The sequence below is a fragment of the Manis pentadactyla genome, chromosome 4, assembly GCF_030020395.1.
Source record: "Manis pentadactyla isolate mManPen7 chromosome 4, mManPen7.hap1, whole genome shotgun sequence".
Lineage (NCBI taxonomy): Eukaryota > Metazoa > Chordata > Mammalia > Pholidota > Manidae > Manis > Manis pentadactyla.
In genome coordinates this window covers 9,516,408-9,543,697 of record NC_080022.1, presented here as the reverse complement: position 1 = coordinate 9,543,697, position 27,290 = coordinate 9,516,408, and the positions used below count along the sequence as shown (strand labels likewise).

At 48.8% G+C, this 27,290-nt stretch overlaps 1 protein-coding gene and 1 long non-coding RNA gene across 3 annotated transcripts in view; one reads left to right on the top strand and one right to left on the bottom strand.

Annotated features, from left to right (window-relative positions):
• Positions 1-20,955: 20,955 nt before the first annotated feature.
• Positions 20,956-27,290, bottom strand: part of LOC130683307 (uncharacterized) — a 7,489-nt gene continuing 1,154 nt past the window's right edge. The window contains exons 3-5 of one of the 2 annotated variants that reach the window (XR_008996899.1): positions 24,782-24,946; positions 22,183-22,771; positions 20,956-21,268 (exon numbers count right to left, since the gene is read on the bottom strand). This is a non-coding gene — a long non-coding RNA (uncharacterized LOC130683307). Of the gene's footprint in view, positions 22,772-24,781; positions 24,947-27,290 lie in introns of both variants that reach the window. The other variant, XR_008996898.1, reaches the window with a different exon arrangement.
• The window catches only part of LRRC38 (leucine rich repeat containing 38), a 27,211-nt gene continuing 25,093 nt past the window's right edge, over positions 25,173-27,290 (top strand). The window contains exon 1 of the mRNA XM_036925447.2: positions 25,173-27,151. Within this exon, the coding sequence (XP_036781342.1) occupies positions 26,515-27,151 (637 nt within the window). The 5' untranslated portion in view covers positions 25,173-26,514. The remainder of the gene's footprint in view (positions 27,152-27,290) is intronic.

Here is a 27,290-nt window from a genome sequence, read left to right as displayed (position 1 = left end):
GATGGTGGTGGTGGTGGTGGTGGTGGTGGCGGCGATGATGATGATGTTGGCACATGTCATGCATCATCTCAGGTTCTGGGGACACCAGTATCAGTGAGGAGCATCCCTTGCCCACGAGGGTCCATAAAACATCCATCAGCTATAGCAGGCAGTGGTGGCCCAGAGAGTTGACTGGACCAGGGATGGTGTTAGTGAAAAACCATCCCCTGGCCATATGTTCACAGGAGGGTCAGTCTGCGAACTGACAATCCTAGAGTGAGGGCATTCCCAGCCTCTTGGGAGTGGAGGAATAACCTGGGTGGGCAGCTGGGAGATGCTGCGGACCCTGCCCATGCTCTTTGGAGAATGGCTTGTTCTGAATGTGTGTTCTCCATGTATGAAGCCTCCTTGGCCTACGGCGCTCCTGCATGGGGAGCTGTGGTTCCCCAGCCCCACCTTTGATCAAGTGGCCAAGTATGCTGCCTTAGGGAAGGATTAAGAAGCCCCTGTGGCCACACATCTTATGCCACATGATTTGATGAGGATTTTTTACTTTTAAACCAAAATGGCACCCAACAGTTCCTATCCCCTGTTTATTTTGGTTTTTGCTCTTACATAATGCCACATTGTTTCAGGGGTGGTCTATGTGTCCATTAGCAGATGGAAAAAATGATAGTATGTCACTTTGGGTCACTCACAGCTCTCCGTCCCTCCGTCTCTTACCATTTGCTCTGGGAGGAGTCAGCATCCGTATCGTGACCCTTCCTGTGGGGAAGCCCACGTGGCCAGGAATGAAGCCTCCAGCCATCCAGCCAACATGGATGAGTGAGGGCTGGCTGGCTTCTTGACTGAAGCCTTGCTAAGAGTCCCGACCCTGTGATCACCTAGTGAATCTGCTCTCAGATTCCTGACCCTCAGAAACTGTGAGATGATCAATCTTTTTTACTTGAAGCTGCTAAATTTGGGGAATATTTGTTATGCAGCAGTGGCTAACTAATATGGTCTATCTCTCAACTGTTTGTATATGCCAAAGGGAAGTAAAAGGTGTTCTTGATTGGCTCCTTACTATTCCAACAGACGACAGGATCTGAGGTCTGACACTTGGTAGGCTCCACTACCCTGCAGGATAAAGTAATACAGGGAGCTTGAGCCCGGGTCGGGCAAACCCGAATTTGAATCCCGGCTCTGTTGTTACTTCCTCCTGCATAATCGTGGGTAAGTCATTTGGCACCTCTAAGGCTCAGCCTCTTAAATGGAGATAATATCTGCCTTGTAAAGTTGTTGTAAGACTTCAATGAAATCATGCACGTAAAGAACTTAAGGGTCAGTGTTGCCCCTCCCATAGCCATTAATGTGAACTTACACCATCTCTTTTCTTATCATGAGTTTGCCAGAGATGCCAAAGGATAAGCCTCTTCATTGCCCTCTGTCTACCATCATCTACCTGGTAAGTGGACCTCAGTTTTGAAAGATAAGCAGGATGTGTTTATAAAATAGCAAATACATATTTGAAATCACCCCACATCTCACTTTAATTTGCAAACCACAAAATAACCCTACACGTGGGACCTGAATGCACACAGACAACCAGCTCTGCTCACTGATTTGGTTGAAGGGCATTTGGGACAACTGGTCCCCCTTCAGAGTGGGTCCTTTTTTTTTTTATTATTATTATTTCCAGGGAGGATGGAGTCTGATTATTTTACCAATAGTCCTTCCCAAGTGATGCCTCCCTAACAGACATGCAGGCGCTTGAAAGTAAGCATAATGCTCCGTATTAAGTTTACTTGGTTAATTTTATCTCTGGGCTTTCATCCTATACTTAGCTCCAAATTATATGGTGGATCTGGGTTTTTCTTAGGCCTCATCCATGCAGCAGGTAAATAAAACAGCCCTGTGAAGGGACCATAAAAAGCCATGTAAAGGCTCAGTGTTTCTGTCCTCCCTCGGCAAGGGATGCAAATTGCCTGTCCAGGAGAGCTGCCATCCAACTCTTGTGTAGTGTGGCAATCCTAGAATTATGGGAGGATCCAGGGTAAATAACAGCCCAGGTTAACGGAGGCCACAAGCCCAAGAGGCTGTGAGCCTCCCCAGCCTCTCTGGTAGCAAATCCCTCCTTTGGGCTAAACGTTCACCATCCAAACCTTCCTGTTCTTCCTTCAGTCTTGGGGGTTGGAGGGTGGTGAAAATGGCTTCAGGGCATATGCAGCGTCCGTTGCGGCCACGAGAGGGCGCAGCAGGGCAACGTGCCTGGAGGACGGCTTTGGCATGTTCCTTTCTGTCCCCCAAAGAGGACGCCTGGAGACAGGACAAATATAGCGTCAACAAAGTCGGAGGCTGCAATTTGGATTCCACAGTTTCGGATGCCAGCGTCTTCTCTTTCTTCCTTTCCTTTGACTTTTTAAAAAAAGACATCTAATAAGAGGGAAACGTGCTGGGTTTGGAAATAGCCTCCTTTTCCAGGTCACAGTCTGGGCTCAGGAGCCAGGGTCTTAACGTCTTCTCACGTGAATCCATCAACTCAGTCACTCACTCGATAAAACCGCCGTGTGCCCGGCACTCTGCTGGACCAGCTGGGGAGGTGGGTGCTCCTGGGGGGGCGCGGGTGGGGCCAGCCTGCAGGCTGGGCTTACAGGGTAGGGGGTGGCTTTGAGGTGGGGTCGTGATGAGTATGGGTTGTGCAAGACAAAGGTCTCGAGAATGCAAGACGCACCGAGCTTTCAGACAGCGGGGAGAGGATGAGTGAGGGCCGTGAGATGTGACTGCGTTAGGAGGTAGATAGTTCTCTTTTCTTTTTAATTCTTTGCGAACACTGGTGTGCCCGCCAGGCAGGGCAGTGCCCGTCTACCACATGAGCGCCCCTCCCTCTGGGTCCATTACGCAGCATAGTCCTTGGCCCGGCCGAGCTGTGAATTCTAGACCAGAAGAGGGGAGTGAACTCCCCTGACGTCAGTGGTTGACCTGACCCGGGTCTTGAAGCCCGAGAAGAGAAGGAACAAGTGGCATTTTCTCTCCCGCTTGGAGACTATCAGACGCAACCCCTGAGACAGAGGGAGGGCTGATCATCCAGGCAGGGCTGTTTATAGCTGCCTGGCGCTCAGCAGCTTGATTCGAGTTAAGTCAGGCTTAAGTGATTGCCTATGTGTTTGCGTGTGCATCTCCAGGTTAGAATTATCCGGAGTCCTCCAAGGGCATCTGGCACCGCACAGCTGCTGCCTCTGAGTCTGTGTTTTGCCAACGGATGAGGTTTCTTTTCTTGAAATTCCTCCCATGTGGAAAAAGTGACTGAATTACAGTTCTGGCTTGTGGGACAAGGATGTCCAATTGGACTGTATGCCATGTATTGTTCAGTTAGAAGTGTAACTTTATTTTTAATAAAAATGTGACCATTATTATTATTTTATATTATTATAAATATATATATACACAATATATATATTATTATAATGTTATTTATAATAATAATATTATTATTGTTGTATATTATTATTGTCGTTGTTTGTTGATTTACCCAAAACTGGAGGGCAGGGCTGTCTCCCTCTTGGAGACACAGAGCTTTTCGTTCAATTACTTCAAGAAATCCCTATTGAATATGTGCTCTGTACAAGCAGGGCGTGGGGCTTGCCTGGGGGAACCGAAAGTTGATAATAATCGCCGTTGTTTAGGCCTCAGACGCTGAGCTGGGCAGTTACTATTTTTCCCATTGACAGCTGAGGAATCTGAGTCCTAGAGGGAGATGAAGCCGCATGCCGAGCGGCCCAGCTAATAACATGGGCAGCTGGGACTGGGTTCGTCCCGGAGCCCAAGCTCAGGACCACCACGCAGTCACGCCCAGAAGGTACTTTCCTGAGATGGGAAGGTAATGGCCCCAACGCTTGGGCTTTGCCTGCAACCCCAGATGGGTCCTCCAGCCCCGGTGAAACTCATCACCTTACCACCCCCACTCCTTGTCTGTAATCTTTGGAGATGTCTCCCCATTTGCTACGTCCAGCAGAAAAGCCTGGCATTGGGCACTTCTTCTGGTGCCGCACTGGCAGGTCAGCCACATAGATCTGCGCCGGTTTTACACCCCCACACCACCAGGGGGCGCCATTCACAGAGCACTGCTGTCCCCTGAGGTCCTGCGTTGTGTTCAGTGGCCCTGAGTTGAGATTCACTGCCTGAATGAAGTTACTCAAAATAAAGGGAGTGAGAGGATAAATGAGCGGTAGGAAGGAGGAGAGAAGCTGCCAAGGCTGGGTACAACTTAGTATGGTTCAGTGCCACCAGGGGAAGCTTTGAAAAGAAAGCAATCTGTGTAAGTTTTCTGTTGCTGTAAAACAAGTCACCCCAAAACACAGAGGCTTATAAAACAACAAATATGTATTATCTCACAGGTTCTGTGGGTCGAGAACCCAGGAGTGGCTTAGCTGAGTGATTCTGGCTCAAAAGTCTCTCTGGAGATGCGGGTGGGGCTGCAGCCATCCGGGCTGGAGACTCCGTGTCCAAGCTCACTCCCATGCGTGTTGGCAGGAGGCCTCAGCTCTTGGCACACGCACTCCTGTATCGACCCCTTGTGTGTCACCACATGGCGCTTAGTTTCCCCCAGTGACAGTGATTTGAGAGACAGCAAGAGTGGCTGGGAGAGAAGTTTGTCTTTTCATAACCTAGTATCAGAACTGACATGCCATCAGCTGTGGGTCACAAGGACCACCTCTATCCAGTGTGGGAGGGGGTCCCCCAGGGTGTGAATACCAGGACAGCGGGCCGCTGGGGGCCTCCCGGAGGCGAGCTAGTGCACACTGCAGACAGGAACACCGGCAGCCTTAGGAAGCCAGTGACGGGGCCTGCAGCGTGGGCTTCCTAGCCTCTGCAGGCTGTGGAGGGTTTCAGCACGGAGCACTTCCACTCCTGATGTGTGCTCTACACAGGGGTTCTCCTCGTGATCCTTTCCCTCTGAGCTTTAAGGGGTGGGGTCTTTGTCTTACCGCCCATTCAGCCCCGCCCAGGCTGTGAGAGAATCTGACGGATTTCGTATATGGTTTGGACTTGGAATCTAGACAGCAAAAGGTGGGACTGGTTTCTCAGGCTCCTGAAGGACACTTGAGAGAGGAATCTGTTAGAGCCTGGGGCTGTGTTCTGTCTCATTTAGCAGCTGAGATTGTTGGCGGTGGGGGAGCCCTCGTTTGTTTGGCTTCTTCCTTTAGACCTTTAAACCAGGTCCCTGTGGAAGGGGAAAGATACAAAATTCCGAGTCAGCCAGACCTGGTTTCAACTCCAGCTTTGCCACTTTCTAGTTCACCAGTGTGGCTAAGTGACTGAATGTCCTAAAATTTTATCATTGCATGCCCCCCTAAAATGGGAAATAATAGGATGTAGCTCACAGACATTGTGGGAATTGAATTAGATACCATGTGAAAATGTCTCATCTGGTGCCCCAAACTTAAAAACTACCAAGGAAATAGTGGCCGACATTGAAACTATTGTACCCTCTGGAGAAATAACCCTATCTATTTTATTTCACGTTTTTTGGTTTTTTTTGAAATGTAGTTTTTAAAATAGAAGGACATGGTCAGTTCCAGCGACAAAACTGATAATGGTAGGAGTTTGCCACAGTCTTCACTGCAGCTTTATTGCATCGCAGAGCTTAAGAATATTCTCAAGAACCGTTTTTGCAAGGAAGGTAATAGAAAAAAATGATTTAAGCTATAAAAATTCCAATTTGCAGTTAACTTGTCAGGAACACATCTCTTCCCTAAAGGGGAGGTGCCTGTGTATCTCAGAGAAGATGAAAAGTCCCCTTGTCCCCTAGCTGTTCATTCATTCCTTCATAACCAGACGGTGAGTGTCTTTGGGCAAAATAGACTACCAGTAATATTTCTCAGAAACAGTCAACTCAAAAGTTCTTTTTCTGAGTCTCATCTGCAAGGTGCTTTCTCATCACTGATACATTCCTATTTTCAAGGCAGCAATTTTTCTTTCTTCTTTTTTTAAATATGCATCATCATTCCGTGCAGAGGACTCCCTCCCCAAGTTCTACACCTCAGGACATTGAGAGTCGCTGCAACTCTGAGCGAGTGTCACCCATCAACAGCTTCGGAAAAGCTAATCAGGAATGGAAGATGGAGCGTCACAATGCAGAACTCATCTTCTGCTCTCGTACGGATGTGATTGCTCTGAGAGAGAGGCCTTGATTCACCCTGCGTGTGCGTGGGGGGGGGCGTGCGCGTGCCTGGTTTGCTTTTTCTGGGTGGAGGGCAGACCAGACGCCCAGAGGGACTTTGCCTGCAGGGCGCTGAAATAGGATAGGAAATTGGCAATTAGGTGTCATTTCCTGAGGCATTCCCCCCGCCCGTCTCTCTGTTCTTTCAGGTGATGAAATCCATCCTCTGCTGAGGTCATTTTCTCCCTAAAGAATCAGGCGGCCGGGGCCTCTAATAGACCCTGGAGAGTTTCCAGAGCCAGCATCTCCAGTCCCATTTGAGTGGCTCTCCCTAAGTGCCTCCCCCTTAAAGCCAGTGATGATTAAGAGCGTCTCCATGATGAGCCAGCCATGAGAAGATTAGAGTCTGGTGATTAAGAACCAAGGACTCATGTCTGCCACTCAGAACTGTGCCTTCCATTGCCTTCCGTTCCTCCCAAATATTAACTCAGGGCTAGTTTAGGGCTCTGCGTGCACACAGGAGGTGCTCAACAAATCCTTACTGACTGACATGATTTTTTTTTATTATTGAAGAATAATTGCCATACAATATTGCATTATTTTCAGGTGTACAACATAGTGATTCGATATTTATGTACATCATGAAATAGTCACCACAAAACGTCTACTTACCATCTGTCACCGTACAAAGTTGTTATAGTATTATTGACTATATTCTCTATTGTGTACTTCACGTCCTAGTGTCGCATCTATTTATTTATTTATTTATTTTCTTATTTATTTTATAACTGGAAGATTGTTCCTCTTAACCCCTTCACTTTGTCCTTCCCTCTCTCCCTCTTCCTTCAGGCAACTGTCAGTCTGTATCTGAGTCCATTTCAGTTTTGTTCTGTTTGTTCTTTTGTTTTTTAGATTTCACATATCAGTGAAATCATGGTATTTGTCTTTCTCTGTATGACTTATTTCACTGAGCATAATACCCTCTAGGTCCATCCATCTTGTTGCAAATGGCAATATTTCATTCTTTTTTATGGCTGAGTAATATTCCATTATAAATACATACCACTTTTTATCCACTCATCATCCATGGACACAGGTTCCTTCTTTATCTTGACAACTGTAAATAATGTTGCTATGAACATAGGGGTGCATGTGTCTTTTTGAAGTAGTGTTTGTATTTTCTTTGGATAAATACCCAAAAGTGGAATTGCTGGATCATATGGGAGTTCTGTTTTTAATTTTTTGAGAACCCTCCAAAAATGTTTTCCATAGTGACTGCACCATCCTACATTCCTACCAACGGTACACAAAGGTTTCCTTTTTTCCACATCCTTGCCAGCACTTATTTCCTGTCTCTCTGATCATAGCCATTCTGACAGGTGTGAGGTGATCTCTCACTGAGGTTTTGATTGGTGTTCCCCTAAAGGTTAGTGATGCTGAGCACCTTTTAATGTGCCTTTTGGCCATCTATATGTCTTGTTTTGGAAAAATGTCTATCCAGGTCCTCTGCCCCCCTTCTTAAATCAGAGTGTTGGTTTTTTGTTGTTGTTGTTATTGAGTTGTATGGGTTCTTTATAGATTTTGGATGTTAACCCTTTATCAGATACATCATTTGAAATTATCTTCTCCCAGTCAGGAGGCTGCCTTTGCACTTTGTTGTTGGTTTCCTTCACTGTGCAAAAGCTTTTTAGTTTGATGTTGTCCCATTTGCTTATTTTTGCTTTTGTTGTCCTTGCCTTCTGAGATAGATCCCCAAAAACTGTGGTTAAGATCAATGTCAAAGAGCTCACTGCCTATGCTGTCTTCTAGGGGCATTAGGGTTTCAGATCTTACATCTAATTCTTTAATCCATTTTGAGTTTATTTTGTGTATTGCATTAAAAAGTGGTCCAGTTTCATTCTTTTGCGTGTAGCTGTCCTGTTTTCCAAACACCATTTATTGAAGAGACTGCCTTTTCCCCACTGTCTATTCTTGTTGACCCGGTTCTTTATACACAGTTAGCTCATTTAGCTTAGTCTATTCCTTTCCTTGAGTGACTTTGGGCTTACCTGTGTCCCCTTACCTTTCCATTCCACCACCTGGTCACCTCTGAGGTCTGCTCCACGTCATTCATCAACAGGCCCAAATGTACCTCATCTGTAAACTGCTATGGAGAGAGCTAGTCTGCTGGCCACAGGAGAAGCCATGAATCACTGTCACCTTCCAAGCTCCGAAAATAACTGTATCTGCTTCAAAGAAGGGCCAGGAAAGAGCGGGAATCTGGAATGAGGCAGCTAATAGGGCTTTGGGGAGAAAAGAAAGTACTATTGACACAAAACCAAAGCTTTGTTTAGTTACATCCTCTCAACAATGCTTCTTTGAGGAATGTATTGTCCCTATCCTACAGAGGAAGAAGTAGAAGGAAGGAGGTGGGATTGCCCAAGGTGCACAACTTGCAGGAGGCAGGAGCAGAGACGAGAGCCAGGTCTGCGTCCCTCCACAAGCCTGAGCCATCAGCCGCTCCAGGAATTCTGGGTGAGTTCACACTGGTGATCTCCAGGGAGGAGACACCACAGGTGCATGTGCTTCCTAGGACATCTTTGAATTCAACTTCTGATATCACGAGCAGACTGTAAACTGCTAGTCATTAATTTCATGTTTCCTGGGTTAATTTTACTAAGAATTAGAAGCCAACAAGGGTGAAGGTTGCAGTGAACCCTCTTTCGTATCTCTGGTGTGGTTTCTCTGACACCAAACAATTCTCCAATCCTCCAGACACCAACTGCATGCTCCACAGTTCAGTCCAACTCAGACACTATGAACCTAGCTGGAAGGTGGAAACAACGCAAATGTCCATCAGCAGATGAATGGGCAAATGAAATGTCGTCTATGCATATGGTGGAATGGAGTACTGATATATATGTACTACAGCATGGATGAACTTTGAGAGCATTATCCTAAGTGAAAGAAGCCAGACACATTTGCATGGAATGTCTGGAACAGGCAAATCCATAGAGACAGAAAGCAGATCAGTGGAAGGGGATGGGAAGTGACTGCTTAATGGATGTAGAGTTTCCATCTGGGGTGATGAAAAAGTTCTGGAACTAAATAGTGGTGATGGATGCACATCATGGTGAATGTGCTTAATGCTACTGAAATCAAAATTGTTAAAATGTTTTTAAAAAAGGTAATAAATAGTCAAAACTCACAGTTTCATAATTATTTCATCACACATTACTATTATCTATGGTCTTGAGGTTGTTTATCTCTACCATGTCAGTGGGTATGGTAGAAATTCTATTAAGTGGTGTACCATTGCTCAGTTGTCCTCAACTCTATATGCTCAGTGACGTCACATTGGTAGCCTGAAATCAGCCACAATGGGAATATTTACACCACAGAAATTGGCAAACCCTACAAGTCAGAGCTTTGTCTGTTGCTGTTTTTTAAAAAATTACTTAGACTTTAATTATATAGATTTGAAAGTGATAGGATATGCAGGTTAAACTGAAAAGCATGTTCTGTCTGTGACCCTTACACTGAGACCAGCACACACACAAAAAAAATCTAGGGAATTTTCTGGTATTTGACAACTGCTTACCTGATTCAGCAAAGGAGATGCTCACATCATTAGTGAAGTTTCAACATATATCTTCATTGTTTTATTTTACTCATTAATGCAGATGAAGAGGTCCATCAATACTATGTGGGAACTGCACTCCATAGTTAATGCCATAAGCAACTGCTTTGCTGAATGAGACGGTGACCAGGCACTTATTCCTGGTCTGATTTTGCCAGTCAGGGTTGAATTTCAGCCATAGGTTTGCTATAGATCAAGAGTTCTACAAAAATCAGCAAAATCATTTTCCAAGAAAAATAATTACATTTTATAAAAATGTTACGTTATACAATAAGATGTAATTTTTGTATAATTTATTATTATTTGTAAATTGGGTGCTAAAGATGCTTTATATCAGCAAAATTTTTACTTACTTATGTGCATATGTATCAGCATATTTTTATCTGGAGAGCAAGTATTTACCAGCACATTACTGACTACCATTCATTTCTAGTATGATAGGGCCCCATTTAAATGGTTAACATGCTTCAAAGCTTACCCCCAAATGTGACAATCCCACTAGAGCTATCATAAATTATTATCAAGACCCAAAAACATAATTTTGGCAGCGTTGAGAGTAAGGGAGACTGGCGCTTCATAGAAAAAGTAGGATGAATCAGCAAGAGACTTCTTGCTCAGAATCGGTTCCATGTATTTCCACCTGCCAGTTGAAATGAATTCATTTTCCCCACTCAGAGACTCATTCTGTAGTATCTTCTTCAGATACATGCAGTATATCCCTGCCTCCCAGAGTGTAGCCAGGGAATCACGTTGTTTGACGTTTAAATGAATAAACAAAATGACACTTTTTAGAGTATGTTGCAGGAAATTCAGAACAAAACATCTTGGCCTCAAAAGAGAAGCACACAGTCTTCTGGGTAAGTAATCTGGTAGGATTTCCACAATAACATGGGTATTAAGTGCTTCTCCCCACCGCCAAGGAACTTGGAACTCATCTGATTTATCATGACATCCTAGGAAGAGAACATTCTCAGTGGAAAACAGGTGTGTCTAACTTTTCTCCTCTTTCACACTCGAGGGAAGGATGAATATATTATGGTCTTCAGGCGCTTGGGAGAAAGAGGACCTTACATGTATTTGCAAAGCATTTTAGGATTTACCGGGAGCTCCAAGGATATTCTCCTACCTAATCCTTGCAGCAAACTTGAGAAGAGGGTGTTGTTGGAACCTTGAACATGAGGAGAGGAAACTTGGTGCTCAGAGGGAGAGACCAATTGTTGGACCTCATACAACTTCAGCAAAAATCATATTTGAATTCAGCTGGAAAATAAGCAAGGCCCAGCTGATAAAAGTGAGCAGGAAATGGCACTTGGAATTTCCTAACTATCACTGATACTCAGGAATGAAGAGGGTAGCTTCAGGGTTAAAACTAACATCTGTAGAGCTTAGAGAATAAAGTCAGAACACATGGTCTGCACCGATCAGGCTCACCACTAACAGGTAGAGGGAGGGGAGGCCCAGCCCCTTTCCCAGCCGGCATCAGACAAGCATCTCGCCACCCCATTACCTAACGCTCACCAGTGCGGGACAAGCCCCTTCTCTCCCCACGGCCCCCTGAGCTCACGAGAGAGTGTCCTTGCCAACACTTGCTCGGCTTTTCCTTCTTCACCTGCTTGGCAATATTCTGTCCTTCCTCGGCTCTTGAGACACCAGATTGGGACCATGAGGACAGAAAAGCAGGAGACAGGGTGGAAAGAACAGAAAAGGTGAGTGGGCTGGGCCTTCCAAGGGCGCCAAGCGGGACGGGCATCCTGGGACAGCTGTGTGGACCTGAGGAAACCGGGGAGGAGGGACCCAGAGAGATTTTTAAAGAGCCTCTGTGCCTGGTTACTTGGATTCCCTTTAATGTTACTGAAGAAGCGCCCGCAAAAGTTGAACGATGGCACTTTTTAAACTTTGACACCATGGAGACTCTTTACATGTATTCCTGGCGTGTAATTGGGGTGCCTAGAGAGTAAAACAACAGGCCTTTACTGAACACCTGAAATGTGCCAGGGGCTGAAGATGAGGGTGAGTCAGGGTCTCTTCTTACAGGCTCGTGGTTTCGTGTGGGAGACAGGTGAGCAAACACCTGCACCTCAGTGGGGTGCGTTAGAGGCTGCATGGAGGTCTAGGAGAATGCAGGTGGGGGAATGAGTCACCGTATTCCGGGAGCAGCACAGGTGAGACGGGCCCTAGGGTGGAGGGGATACGGAGAAGGGGGAGATGGAGATACCAGCAGGCTAAAGGCACAGAGGCGAATGGCCCGCAGTTCAGGAGCAGGAGGAAGGACAGCTGGCGGTAGGGGTGGAAGGAGCCAGGCAGAGGTCACGTGTGGACCCTGAAAGCCTCCGTAAGTGTCTCGACCTACTCTAAGGACAAAGGAAAGCCATCAGAAGTTTTTCTTCAGATTTCAAGATCTTTTTCTGGATTATAAAATTCCCCTTAGAGATAAGCTCTGTTAATATTTTATTCTTTTTTTTTCTCTGCGTGCATGCCTGTAAAACAAAATGGGGACTATACTGCTCACGGTTCTGTAAACAGCTCGTTTTCACTTAATGTCTTCCACGTCACTGAATAGTCTTCTGAAACAAGATTTCTAAGAGCTGCATAGTATTTCATTCTACGGACATTGTATAAGTTTTGTAACAAGTCTTCTGTGGTTGGGTATTTGTTATGCCTGATGCTTGTGTCCTCCCCCTTCACCCCAGCAAATTCGCATGTGGAAATCCTAACTGCTAGGGTGATGGTGCTAGGAGGTGGGGGGCCTTTGGGAGGTGAAATCGGTCATGAGGGGGGAGTCCTCAGGAATGGGATTGGTGTCCTTATAAAAGAGACTCCAGAACTCCTTGACCCCTTCCACCATGTGAGGTTACAGAAGATGGCCATTTATAAACTGGGAAACAGGCTCTCATCAGTCACAGAAATTGATGTCAGATGTCCAGCCTCCAGAACTGTTAGAAATAAACATCTGCTGTTGATAAGCCACTCAGTCTCTGGTATTTTATTATAGCTGCCCAAATGGACCAAGACAATATTCCAAGTTGTCACTAATTTTTTTTTGCCATTATAAATAACAACGTGACGAACATCTTGGTGCACACCTCTGCTCATTAGAAGACTTGAGACAAAGCAGATCTCACTTAGAAAGATCACAATGGTAGGAACGTTGAGTGTGATTTAGGTTGCAGCAGAGACTGGAGACAGGCAGCCTTAGGAGCAGAAATATTTTACAACCACCATGATGAGTGTGAGGTTTACTTGCCCAGACCTTGGACTGTGGTCGGCTGGGGAAGAAGATAAGGACAAGGAAAACACAGAGGAATCTCTAGGGTGTGGTGTTAATGGGTATGGATAGAGGGATGAGCAGCAGCAGCCCGGGACATAATAGTGACAATGGCAACAAGAGTGACAATGGTGAAGACCAGTATAGTAATAGAACTCGCACTTAGCAGATGCTGTTCTAAGCCTGTATTCTCTCTTTTCATTCTCACACAACCTTCAGAGGGAGGTACTATGATTTCCATTTTACAGATGAGGAGAATGAGGCACAGGCCATTCAAATAACTTTAATCAAAATAATGGATTTAGTGACAAATCTGGGACTCAAATGCTGTCAGGGTGTCTGTACCATCTGCAAGCTTAGCTCTTTGCTCACAGTCCCCACCTGGCCCCCTAGCCAGGACCACAGTCTGATGGCCGGTGGTCCAGCTGGCAGAAGAGCAGATCTGGTCATTTCATCCCCAAAGTGGAGACCAAAGTCTCTGTGGCCCTGAACAGATATGTGTACCCCCAAGGCGGTGCTTAGCACCTGGATGCTCGCATAGCAGGTACAGGTAAGGATTGGTCCTGTAAGTGCACGGCCATGTGACCGACGAGAGGCTCCGCCTAGAAGCTGGGTGTTGCTGGGGGAACACAACTCATCATGGGGACCAAGGGGGCTGCCTGCTGGGTCTGTGGGGGTCTGAGAGCCCCATGCACTGAGTGCCACAGGACCAGAGAACTCTGGGAGCAGCAGTTGGCTTTCACCTGCCCAGCTAACCCGGAGCGGCAGCTCTCACCCTGTTGAGGGCCCAGGTGAGATGCCGCAGAGGGAAAATGCCCCCTGCTGGCCATGGGCAAGTAACCTCTGCTGAGTGCGTCCCTGCACATGGGCCTTTCTGCCTCATCCTACCCCCTGCCAGGGAGGGGTCAGCCGTATACATACTGGTGAAATAGGTAGTCATCAAAAACACGGTAACCTCCAGGGACACCCAGAAGACCCTGGCCTCCAATCCCCCCGCCTCCCTTGTTCTGCTCTGTCTTCATCTCCCGCCAGTTTAAACCCTCCACCGCATCAGCCAGAACGCTGCTTCCTAAACTCCATCAAAACCACCAATTTTAGCCATATCCTGGGATGGGCTTGACCATTTTCTTTAGTAAACTCACACTTTCAAATGGATTACTGACTTCTGCCTTGTGCTAAGTCAGAACATCTGTGGATGCCTAAGTATTAAACCCAGATGCCCTCCAGGTCCACGGGAGGTGGTGCTGGGACGGGGACACAGTTCAGTCAGCCTCTCCCAAAGGACCTCATTTGATGCAAGGGCATTTCCTGCTAAAGGAAGCATATTAATCTAGTTTTACCCAGTAGCAGGATTCATGACTGAGTGGATCCTCCCAGATGAAGCAGGCACCAGGGGCCTGGGTTGCTGGTATATTTGGTTGGTGGAGAGAAGGTTGGACAAAGGCATGTAGATTGGAAGGCATGTGGGGCACTCTTGGGGTTCTGGGCTGCCAGCGATCCTAGGAATCTGAGTGGCCCTGCCAGTGCCTACGCCACTGGGAAGTCCCCGGTAGCCCGTGAAGACAGGCAGTTTCAGGGAATGGTGTTTGCTGCTGAGAGCAGGCAAGGAATGTGAAGTCAAACTAGATCCTCCTGGGCACCTCCCATGATCTACACCTCTGTTTAACCCTTACAAAAGTCACACAAGGGAGGCATGTTGACCATTTCACAGATGAGGAGACTGAGGCTCAGAGGGTTCCCACAGCTAGTGAATGGTACAAGCATGCAAACCCACCTCTCTTCAACTCCAGTGCCCTGGGGTCTCCTGAGGACAGGTGAGGGTTGCTGTCAGTTCCCCTTATGGGGTTGCTGCATCTGAGTCTTAGACTTGAGCTGCACACCTACCCAAAGCCCGTTTGAGGTTCAGGCCACGTGCTTAGAACCATGCCTTCCCGCCCTCACTCCCCACAGCCCTCTCAACTTAATCAGGTCACCCAGCACTAATGCCTGGCCATTTCACCCAAGGCTCCTGATTAAAGACGAACTAGTAAGCCGTGGGGTTAAGAAAAGGCAGGGCTGTGGCATTTGGGGGTTCCAAGGGCATGTCAGTGGGACCTAGAGTGGCAAGTCCTCTACTCCATCATCCCCTCAGAAGCTTTCCAGCCTCTTATTTCCACTGTCTAGACCCTGGTTCAGGACCCCTGTCTAACCCTTGTTTTAAATAACTTTACTGAAATATAATTCACATGCCACAAAACTCACTCACTCTAAGTGTGCAATTCATTGATTTCTAGTAAATGTATACAGTTGTACAACTATCACCATGATCCAATTCTATAACATTTCCATTACCCAAAAAAGTTTTCTCCTGCTTGTGGGCTAACCCCTACTCCCATTGTTGTCTGCGGGCAGATCAGCTGTCTCTACAGATTTGCCTTTTCTGGACATTCCATGGACTCCTATACAATGTGGTTTTCATGCCTGGCTTCTTTCACGTAGCATGCTTTTGAAGTTCACGCATGTTGTACCATGGAGTGGTAGTTTTTTCTTTTATATCGCCTAATAGTATTCCACTGTATGGACATACAGCACTCTGTGTATCCATTTGTCAGCTGTGTATCCATTTGTCAGGTGGAGATTTGGGTTGTTTTCAGTTTCAGGCTATTATGAATAATGCTGCTGGGAGCATTAGCCTCGATGTCTTTGGGTGAACTTATATTGTCCTTTCTCTTGGACAGAGTCCTAGCCGTGCTGGTGACATCATCATTTCCTTGAGTTGCTGTGGAAGTCTAGAACTGGCCTCCTTCCAATTCAATCCCTGCACTGTCCCCATGGTCATCTCTGAAAGCCACACCCAAGTATGTCTCATCCCAGCATAAAACCTTTCAAGAATTCTGAACAAGGTCCAGATTCCTGACCTTGAAATACACAGTGGCCTTCTGGGTGCAGCCCCGCTCTCCCCTCTGGAGCCCCTGTCTCATGTTGGGGACTGGGCCAGGCTGGGTTGTCACTGTATCTGTCCTCAGTGTCCAAGTCCATTTAGAAGACACTCAGATGGCATTGTTGGATAAATGCATGAGAATAGTGCTGTGAAAATGCTTGCACAGCACCCAGGGATTGGCCACCGGACCCTGGGCAGCTACGAAAGAAGGTCAAAACCTAGTGCGGACTAGAAATCAGGAGGCTTGGGTTACTTTCCAAGCACTGACTTTAGAGGCTTAGTGTGCCTTACTCAAACATTCATAGCCAAATTCTGAAGCATTTTGTAGGACCTCAGTGCCTTTATGTGCATAGGAACATATTTTCCTTATCTGGGAAAAGTTCCCCATCTGCTTGAAGAACTCCTATTCATCCTTCAAAACTTTGGTCAGCCATTGCCTCTACTGTGATAACTTGCCTGATCCCTCCCATCCAGGGATAATCCTTTCCTCCTTTGCCACTGTATCTTGTACACATTTTTTATCATGGTATGTTTTACAAATTTGTTTATATGTCTTCATACCACACTAAGCTACCTATCAAGGTATCTGAAGGAATCACGTCCCATTTGCCTTTTTATCTCAGTTCCTTGACGTGCAGGCATCAATGTGGTTTATTTTCCAATTGCACTGAATGTTCCCAAGTCTCAATTTCCCCCATTGCCAACGGAGCATGACATACTTGCCCTAGGTGTCCTAAGGATATTAAATGTGAGCATACAGTGAACATTAAGTAAAAACACATTGATAAAAGGCATGAGTGACTCCACGCAGGTCAAGTCCAGTAAACTGTCAATTGACTAGAGCCCCTGGTTACTCAGGTGGACATGAAACTGACTTTATTTGGTTCAGGAAGTGCTTGGGGATCTTGTCAGCCTTGAGCACCATTGCTGTGAGTATGGGTGTGGATGGAGGTCAGTGATTAAGAGCTCATGATGGTCTAAAAATCTGACTCTGTCACCCTCCAGCCCCTCCTCCTGTTACGTTCCTTCACTGTCCTTATTGTTCTCTGACATCATCCAGTATAGTGATTTGCTTGGTCAATGTCACACTGTGGCGAAGGCTGCTGATCGCCTACACAGATCCTTTCTCCCTTCCTCCTTGGCTCCCCGCCAGGCCCTGCTCCTTAGCCCCTCTTGAAGCTGGATGTGGCTATGCAACTAGGTTTGCACGCACAAAAGGGAACAAATGACGGCTGCCTCTGCCTGCAGGCCTGGGCTGTGGCATACTGGGGGTGGGGCCTGCGGGTTCCCTTCCACCTTCCTGTGGCTACACAGATGTGGGTAGTAGCTAGTAGCTCAGAGCCACCCAAGCAGGAGAAGACAGTGTGCCAGCTGCTTAGCAAGGCAGTGACGGGGACGAAACTTGGGTTGTCCCCAGAGATCATTTAGAGGAGGGCGGCCCACCAGCCTGGGACACATACCTTGAATTGCTACTCAAGAGAAAAATCCACTTCTTTGTTCTTTAGTTTAATAAATTTTAGGGTGTCTTTGTTACAGCAACCCAATCTTACCCTAACTGCATGCTAATGCTTTGTGATGGCTGAGATTTCAGCTCTTTTTGTTCACTGCAATGTTCCCAGTGCCTAGAATAATATCTGGCTCATAGCACATGCTCAAACTAATATTTGCTGTATAAATTAATGGAACCAGACTGCCTGAGTTTGAATTACGGAGAAACCATGTGATCTTGACCCTGTGGGCCTCAACTTCCTCACCTGTAAAATAGGGACAGGAATCGAATCTGCCTTCTGGATTATCAAGAAGATTAAGATAATATGTTTACAGCTCATAGAGTAGTGCTTAACACATAGTAAGTGGTCAGTAAGTGTTAGATGGTGTTATTATTATTGCGTCAATGTCATGTTTTCTGCAGCCTTGAAGGTCTTTAGTAATACTGAAAATTATTTCATGTTAAATTAAGAAAAATTTCAGGGAAAAGGAAGCCATGGTGGCTTGGATAGTAGATGTGTCTATTCCTGCCATTGGCTGGTATTGATGAAGTTCACCCATTACTTGTTTCATGAACTCAGTGTGATGGCTTTGGGAAATACATGCAAAATTATGCAAATTGCATACAAATTCACATAAAAATAGCCTCATGCATGCCTACGCATTTACTAGAAAGAATTCTGGTGGTTTTATACTATTTGTTCAGGCTTCCCATCTACCCTCTCAGAAAGACACACCTGGAAGGAGGGAGGTGTGCGCACGTGGAGGTGTGGAGGTGTGCACGTGGGGGTGGGCACACGTCTTCAGCATGGGTGGGGGTGCAGGCAGAGGAGGCTGGTGACGACAGCTCAAACACCACTCTGCAATCAGAGACATGTGGCTGGACCAAAATAAACTTGAAAACCCAGACTCTGAGGCCCTACATCCAATCAGTCAATCCAGCCAACCACCTCCCTTGATTATATAATAGCGCATCTTAGGCTGTAACAGCTGCAAAAGTTGCACAGGAAACTGGTTCTGAGGTTTGAAACACCAGTTATCCTCAGAGCTTACCAGCTGTGAAAAGCTGAGCAGTTGGTGAGCTGTCTGACTCTTGGTTTCTGTAAAATGGACACAGTGACCCATGGCCTGTCCACTGACAACTGCTTTGAGGAAGATTATGTGTGTACAGAGGCTTCTGGTCTTGCAAACGGTGAAGGAGTATGCTCGCCATCACTATCAGCATTATTGTGAGGGAGATGAGAGCAAGGAGCCAGGGCCCCAGGGCCCCTGAGCAGCGTGTAGAATTTGTGGGCTTGAACAAATAGCTCAGCAGCATAATTACAGAGACCCATGCCTCTTGAGCTTTCCAAAGCAACTCAGACTTCAAATACTTTGTCCAGTTATCAGTCCATATGGCAGAGTCTCTCCTCCGTGCGCTTGTTCTCCTTTGTTCATTCAGCAAAGATACTGAGCACCTGCCCTGCACAGGGCCCTATGCTGGGCTGCAAGATTCAAAGATGGAAAATACACGATCTTTGCTCACATGGACCTTTTCCTGCTGCCCTTATTCACAAGCACCTCTTTCTTCTTACACCCGAGCTCACTAACCACCCAGCAGGGGAGACAAACATGTCATCAATAAACATCACACCACACGCCAGGGACAGTAATAGAAGCCTGGAGAGCAAGAGATGCTAAGGAAGAAACATTTGGTTGCACCTGGGAAGGTCAAGGTCACCTAGAAAAATGCATGATGTCTTGAAGGGTGAGCAGGAAGGAGCCTGCCAGCAGGACTGGCAGAGGGAACGCTGTGTGCCAGGGTACAGAAGCATGAAGCCACACGGCCATGTGCTCCAAGATCTGATTTGGAAAATAGGGTCAACAGTGTCAAGATGTACCTTTCCCCAGTCATGCCAGTCCAGGCATCCCTGAGTCCTCCAAATGCCTGTGACATTTATGAACCCATCAGACTTGTTTGGCAGTTATTGTACACAATGAGTCCTTGAATTGCTTTCCGGCTGCTGCTGCTGCTGTGTGTCCTATCTCTTCAAGGAGATTGTGAATCACCTGAGAACTGAGATTGTCTGTTCTGTCTTTGCCTCCCTGGGACCCAGGTCAATGTCTTTCTTGTGAATATTAAGCAGGCAACAGACCCTTGTTGCAGGAAGTGTACAAATGGATGATGATGTCAGGAATGCTATTTTGGAGCACCCCCTCGGATGTTGTGTCACATGCTAATTTGTACATGATCTCATTTAATTCTTGAAAACCCTATAAGGTGGATTAGGTGAGTCCCCATTTTAGAGATGAAGCAACTGAGGCTTAAAGAGATAGCTTTCCTTGCAGAAAAAATGCAGCCTAGAAGTGATAGACCTAGGATTTGAATGCAGGCTGACTGGCCAAAGGCAAGTGCTTTTAGCTCTGACTCTACCTACAGCCCCTGGTTCAGTCCACTTAATAAAACATTTGCACTGGAGTTTTACACATTGGCATGCAAGTCCTGAACTGCAACCAAATTGTGGTTATTTCTTCTTATGGCTGCCTCCTAAGCCGTGAGTTCCTGAAGCATGGGGCTGTGCCGGCTCCAGCTCTGTGCCTCCATACCTAGCATGGTGCCTGTTCTCCCAGAATGGAGAATAAGGAACCGGGGAATTGTTTAGGGCAATTCTGGAAGGACTCCCTCGAGGAAGCTACGTTTCCTTGAGCCAAACTTGGAAACTGGTGAAAGAGGGTATGGGTGAAAGTTCAAAGGTAGATGTAGTAAATCCCTTTATGGGGCGCTGCATGCTTTTGATGGTGTGGAGAAGAACGAGAAATGTGTTTGGAGGAGGCCCAAACTCCCAGACTACTTCAGAGGTACAGGTGGAGAACTTCATGCTCTACACGTGTATCCTTTCCCCGTGTGGTACCAGAGCCAAGGCCATCTTTGGAGGGATGAAGGTCCTTGCTTCCTCAGAAGAGGTGGATAGACATTTCCAGGTGAGACGTCACGGAAAACTATTGAGAACCTTGTAGGCAAGTTGGGAAGCATCATTTGTAGGAAGCAGTTAGTAAATGCATTAAACAATTTCTCGAGTGCCTGTTATGTTCTGGGGTTGGTTCTAGGAACTGAGACTACATGATAGCCCTCACAGGGGTTCCATTTTAGTGGCAGAGGCAGAGTGAATAAGTAAACTAACAAGCGAGCTAGGTAATGTCAGGTGGAAATAAATGCTGGGAAGAAAATAAAACAAAGCGGTAGCTTGAGAGTGGATGGAGAGGGAAGTCAGGAAAAGCCAGTCTGAGGAGATGACATTAGGGCTGAGAAAACTTGAATGACCAATGGCACTGACCATGCCAAGAGCTGGGGAGGAAGCGTTCCACACAGAGAGTACGGCACAGGCAAAGGACCTGGGGTGGAAACAAGTGTGATGAATTAGTTGTACAAAAGGACCAAAGAGGCTGGAGGGTGGTGATCCAAGGGAAGAGCGGTCCAAAAATGGGGTGGAAGAGAAAGGCAGGACCAGACCATGCAGGGTGTGGTAAGATTTTATTCCAAGTAACAAGGTGTATTAGCTAGCTATTGCTGTGTAACAAATCACCCCACAATTTAGCAGTTTAAAACAGAACACATTTTTGTATCTCACAGTTTCTGTGGGTCAGGAACCTGGGCATGCCTTCCCTGGGTCCTCTACCTCAGTGTCTCTCATAGGCTGCCATCAAGATGTTGGGTGGGCACACATGGCTGCTTCAAACTCATGCCATCATTGGCAGGATTCAGTTCCTCACAGACTGTTGACCTAAGGTCATCCTCAGTTCTTCACCATGCAGGCCATTCCAATACAGCCCCTTGCTTCATCAAAACACACGAGCCAGAGAGGCAACAGGGAGAGGCTAATAGCAATAGGGAGGTGATTATATTTTGTAAGCTAATCAGAGAAGTGGCATCCATCTATTCATCTATATTCATGGCCATATTCTTTTTTTTTTTTAATTTTTATTAAGGTATTATTGATATACACTCTTGTGAAGATTTCACATGAAAAAACAATGTGGTTACTACATTTACCCATATTATCAAGTCCCCACCCATACCCCAATGCAGGCAGTGTCCATCAGTGTAGTAAGATGTCATGGCCATATTCCATTCATTAGAAGCAAGTCAGGGGTCCTGCCCTCACTCTAGGAATACCAGGATGTGGTGGCCATGGGGGGGTTATCTTAGAAATCTGCCTACAACACACAAAAAGCCATGGGAGATGTCTAAGCAGGGAGGGGACATGATCTGACGTGTATCTTCAAAAGCTCATTTTGGCTTTCTTGAGCCCTGGGAGTGGGGGTGGGGGGTGAGCAAAAGTGGAAGCAGAAAGGCCCCAGGGGATCTCTGAAAAAGCTGATGCTGGTTTGGACCAAGGAGGGAACAGTGGGGAGGCAGAGAAGGAGAGCCAAGCACCCCCACCAGTGGAAGGAGGTGTGGGCAAGCAAAGAGGAATCGGGGATGATCTTCGAGGCTGCTGGGACATGTGCCTCTTGCCTGTGGGATGACAGTGGCTGTGACTCTTGGGACATGTGCTCTGTGTTTTTCTCCTCCTAGGAAGACAGGGTGGCACTACACCCATCCTCCTCTGGACCTACCCAAGGTCACCCATTTGCTGGCTGGCTGGCCAGCATTAGGAGCACCAGCCGTGAGCACAGAATAGATGTGCCCTTGTGCCCGGCTAAGGGACGGGCCCTCTGTCCTTGGTTTCACCGGCCTGCCCAAGCTCAGACCAACACCAGGGTCGGGTTAGGGGCGGGGAACCACTCACCTATAACCGTGCTCACAAAGTCAGCCGGAGCAGGAGAGGGCTAAGGTGTGTGGGTCTGTCTGTCTGTCTCTCAGGTGGGCTACAGATGGAGTGGGGAATATGGTTCGGGGCAGGCAGAGTTATTAAAACAGACCCTAGAATGTTAAGACATCCCTAACAAATGAATTCCAGAGAAACAAACACTTAAATTCATTACCTGAAACATACCCTCTCCATGAAATCTTTACCTAGTATGGATGAAAAGACAGAGAAGTAAATAATCATGTGGCTACCATTTATTGTGTCAGTCTCACTGCTAAGCATTTGATAGATGCCTCATTTAAACCTCATAACAACCCAGTGGAGTGGGTACTAGTATTATCCCATTTCATAGATGGGAAAACTGAGGCTCAGAGAAGTCAAGCAACTTGCCCAGGGTGACAGTGGTAGTAATGGGAAAGCCAGGATTTGATGTTGATCTGTCGGACCCCAAGCCTCTTACCTAATCGCCACCAGATGCTGCCTTCCATTCAGGCTGGTTCAAGATTCATCTCCTGGTTCCAGGGTGAAAGTAGGGGGAGGAGCTTTTCTTCTCAAAAGTGGAGCCAGGCTTGTCAGAACAAGACAGAAGTCATTGTTCCTGCCTCTCACCACCCTGCCCCCACCCCACCTAGACCCAGCGGTTAGGGAAGGCAGCTGCTACCCTGAGAGAGCAGGGTTCAGTTCTCACCAGAGCGGGCTGCATTGTGCCCCCTCGTGGCGGCTGTGAGGAAGGGCAGAGGATGCCACCTGAAGGAGCCTGGGGCTGGCCAGCTGGGGGGACAGAAACACAGCAGTGTCCATGGAGCAGAGAGCCGGTTCCATGGAGTTGGGCAGCCCCAGGCAAAGGACCAGAGTGCGTCACCTTTCCTGGGGCCCACGGGGTGTCCTCATTCCTGCCCAGGTCAGCAGGGACTCATCAGAGGTGATATACACCAGTAACCCAAATGACATCACCGAACAGCAGCCACACTGTCATCATTCCAATCTAGTGTCTGCACCTAAATGCAGACTCCTGCACACACCACGCTGGGATCATCTTGTTTATGATTTAGGGCCTAGAATTTTGGCTAATTTAGAGGTCAGTCTGGCAACCAAAGGGAGAATATGTCAGGGGATGGTTTTTGCTTACAGGGAGCAGTACCACATGGGGATTTCCTGGGGACCACCATCCGCACAACCCCCAAAAAGCCCCCTCCACGGGGAGTCAGACATGGGCCAATTAGGAAACAAGACAGAAGTGCCGCCTAGCTTGGGGAGAGCAGAGGAGGGGTGGGGACTCCCGCGTGGCAAGCTGGGGAAGGCACGATACCAGGTTTGAAATCAGGGTACTGCGGGTATTTGCCACACCAGTTTGGAATCACAAAGTGTGTTGGCTCTGAGAATAAACTCAGAAAGGGAGCCGACGGTCTCCGAAAGCCTCTGTCCATGTTACCTGCAATGCTTTTCCTCAACCTGGAAGGGGCCTCCTTCCTGGATAGGGAGCAGGGTGAATGGAGCAGCTGGGGAGTCAGGATGCCTGTGTTCTATTTCCAGCCGCTATCACTGACTCATGGTGTGACCTTGCTGAGGTCACAGCTCTGTTTTCCTTGCTAGGGGAAAATCGGAGGTGGCAAAGCTTGCATTTTCCCAAAGGATGGGAGTCCTGGAATGTGGGGAACCTCCCTGCTCCCAATGGACCCCAGCCATGTCTGCCCTTGCTGATATTAATGAAAAATAATTGCTTAGATTTGGATTCAAGGGAGTTCGGGGGACACGCAAAGCAAGAAGCAAGGAGTTTCTGCCATATAAATCCACAAGATTTATGGACACTTTTATATAGAGGGTGTCTCCACTTTGTAGATCTCTTTCCCCACTAATATTTCCCCACATGGGTCTCACGTTGCCTGTGGAACAGGAGAGAGAAGGTAGTTTCTCCCTTGTTTTAAGATGAGGAAAACAAGGCCAGGGGCCCCTTTCGTTATTTGCATCTCCCCCCGACCACCCCGTTTTGCCTACCCTTGCTAAATGCTCTGCATTTATTAGGTAGAAATTCATCTCTGTTTTCATTAATCAAACTCACCCATGACTGCCACTTTCCACTCAGCACAGAAAAACTAGGGCTGCCACGGAGTTCAGTGACAAGAATTGCCACATTCACTCTAGGTGACCTCCTCATAGGTTAAAGCCCAATTTTCACCAGAATTTTTGAAATTCTTTAAAGAGTTCATTTCAAGGGGCCCAGGGACCCCAGGCTGAGAAAATTTCCCCAGAGAGATCCAGTGGCCCGTGAAAGGTTCTGGGGCTAGTGTTGGGGCCAGGACCGGGTGCAGGCACCTGACTCCCAGGCCAGGGCTCCGGCCAACAGGACAGCTTGGCCAGGGAGTGCTGGTGCCCCCGTGCAAGGTGGCAGCCCACCCAAACGCAGGCGTGCTGAAGCCCTGGTACTCAGGTGGACCAGGAAGGCACAGGCTCCCCTCCGTGCTGGAATGAGCAGCAGGAACCAAGTCTGAGACTGGAAAGGGGGAGGATACAACAAATCATCCCCTGGGTGTTCCAGCAATGCAATAATGACCATTTATGCAGCCTGGGGCCCTCTCACCCGCTCTGGGAGGATTCAGGACATTCATCCAGCACTTGCCTCTTCAAAGGGATGAAACCAGAGCAGGGGCTGAACCCCTGCCGCTGGGGATGACAAAGGCGAACTGGGGAGCCTGGGAGCAGGAGGACACACGGGATTCGGATTCCGGAGTTCTGGTCTGGTGGCCTGGAGTGTAAGCAGGGAAAAAGGCACAGGGCCCCAAGGACCGTTAGAAACATCCAACTTTTCATTGGATAATTGACCTGTGCGGTCTAAATCTTAAATCGTTTTTTACTGAGCAAAAACAGTGCTTAAGACATTTCCATGACTAGCCCTACTATCCCTGAGGTTTTGTGCCAAGCTGGCCCCTGGGTCTCTGCCCCCCACCCCAGCGGCCCCCAGGCTCCCACAAACACTTGTCATCTGTTGAGCTGCTGTCTCAGCCCCAGAGGCTCAGGCTTTGATCCATCAGAAGGCATCAAGACTACATGTGCTTTTAGAAAAAAGACGGGGGCTTAGCTTTGCAGCTTCAGAATCCAGGACTACACCAATCTGAGTCAGGGCCAGAGAAGGGTCTCCGGGGCCTGCTGCCCAACAGCTGTTCCCGGGGTTATTTTGGTCCAGTGGGAGCTTAACAATTCCAAGGTGTCTCGACCAAAATAACCAGCAGCAGGACCATCTCTTGGGGGCTCTATGGGGACCTCTCCTTAGAAACTTTCTAAAACGGCGCGGGGTAGGGAAAGGAGTTTGGCTTGGGGCCAATGAAGGGAAAGCTCTGCCGGCATCTGAGGCTAAACTCACCCAGGCGTTGCTGTCCTTTCAGCCTCCCTGACCACCCTCCTCGGGGGACCAAAGCTGGGGGCTTGGTGGAGGGAAGCGGAAGTCAAAAGGGAAAGGATAATCTTTGACTAAGCATCTGTGGGAAGCTGGTGTCATGCCAATCACCTTCTACGGATGGGGCACGCAGGGTCCAGAGAGGAAGAACCCAGGCCTGACCCCAGGGCATCGTGCCTCTCTGCTGGGCCTCAGTAAGACCAGCAGCAGGTCCGCGCTGGGCAGATTCCAGGTCCCGGACAAGCTCGGGGACAGCATGGAAAATGCTGACTGGCCCTGGCCCGCCTTTGGGCCACAGCAGGGCCAGGCAGCTTCCTGCGTAGCCGAGCTCGCCTGCCGCACAGAGATGGGTCAAGTGCGGGCGGGGTGGGGGAGGAAGCCCCGCCCAACGCCAGGTGGGCAGCCCCAGGCGCTGCTCCCCAGCCCGTCGGGCGTGCCTGGGGCGCAGAGCCAAAGAGACCCGGGTCGCGCTCCCTTTGGCGCAAGGCGGGCTCTGATTAGCGCGGCGCAGACCCCCCAACAAGCCCTCTGGAAACCGCTGGGATGTGGGGCGCTCCGTAACTGAACTCAGTCGTTGGGCGCGCCGGGCCAAGTGCGCGCGACAGGTCTCATCGCCCGGTCTCGGAAATAAGCTGCCCAGGTGGGGCCGCGTTTGGCGACGGCCACTAGGCCACCGCTCCCGCCTCTCCCCGGGGATTTTCCGGCGGGTGAATTTCCTGTCCCGCTAAATCCTTCTCAAGTTCCTCGCCCCTCCCTCCCCGCCTCTCCCGCCTCGGTCCCCGCCGCCCCGGGCTCCCCGAGTCCGTCCGCGTCGCGCTCGGTGCCCCCGCGCGCCCGCGCTCCGGCTCCCCGCGCGCCGCCCCGCGCCGGCGCTCGCCCCGGGAGCCCGTCCGCGCCGCCGCCGCTCCAGCCGGCCCGCCATGCGCCCCCGCGCCCCCGCCGCCGCCGCCGCCGCCGGCGCGCTCGGGCTCTGCAGCCTGCTGCTGCTCCTCGGGCCCGGGCATGCGTGCCCCGCGGGCTGCGCCTGCACCGACCCGCACACCGTGGACTGCCGCGACCGCGGGCTGCCCAGCGTGCCCGACCCCTTCCCCCTGGACGTGCGCAAGCTGCTGGTGGCCGGCAACCGCATCCAGCACATCCCCGAGGACTTCTTCATTTTCTACGGCGACCTGGTCTACCTGGACTTCAGGAACAACTCGCTGCGCTCGCTGGAGGAGGGCACGTTCAGCGGCTCGGCCAAGCTCGCCTTCCTCGACCTCAGCAACAACAACCTGACCCAGCTGGGCGCCGGCGCCTTCCGCTCGGCCGGGAGGCTGGTCAGGCTGAGCCTGGCCAACAACAGCCTGGCGGGCGTGCATGAGGCCGCCTTCGAGACCCTGGAGTCGCTGCAGGTGCTGGAGCTCAACGGAAACAACCTGCGCCGCCTGAACGTGGCCTCCCTGGCCGCGCTGCCCGCGCTGCGCTCCCTCCGCCTGGACGGGAACCCCTGGCTCTGCGACTGTGACTTCGCCCAGCTCTTCTCCTGGATCCAGGAGAACATGTCCAAGCTGCCCAAAGGTGAGCCAGCAGGGCCGGCTGGGCTGGGGGCTCGGCTGAGCTGGATGAGGGTAGAGGGAGGGAGGGAGCAGAGGGCAGCCACCTCCGCTCAGGAGCCCCTGGTCACTGGCCTGGGGTCCAGCCTGGAAGAGGAGGCTTG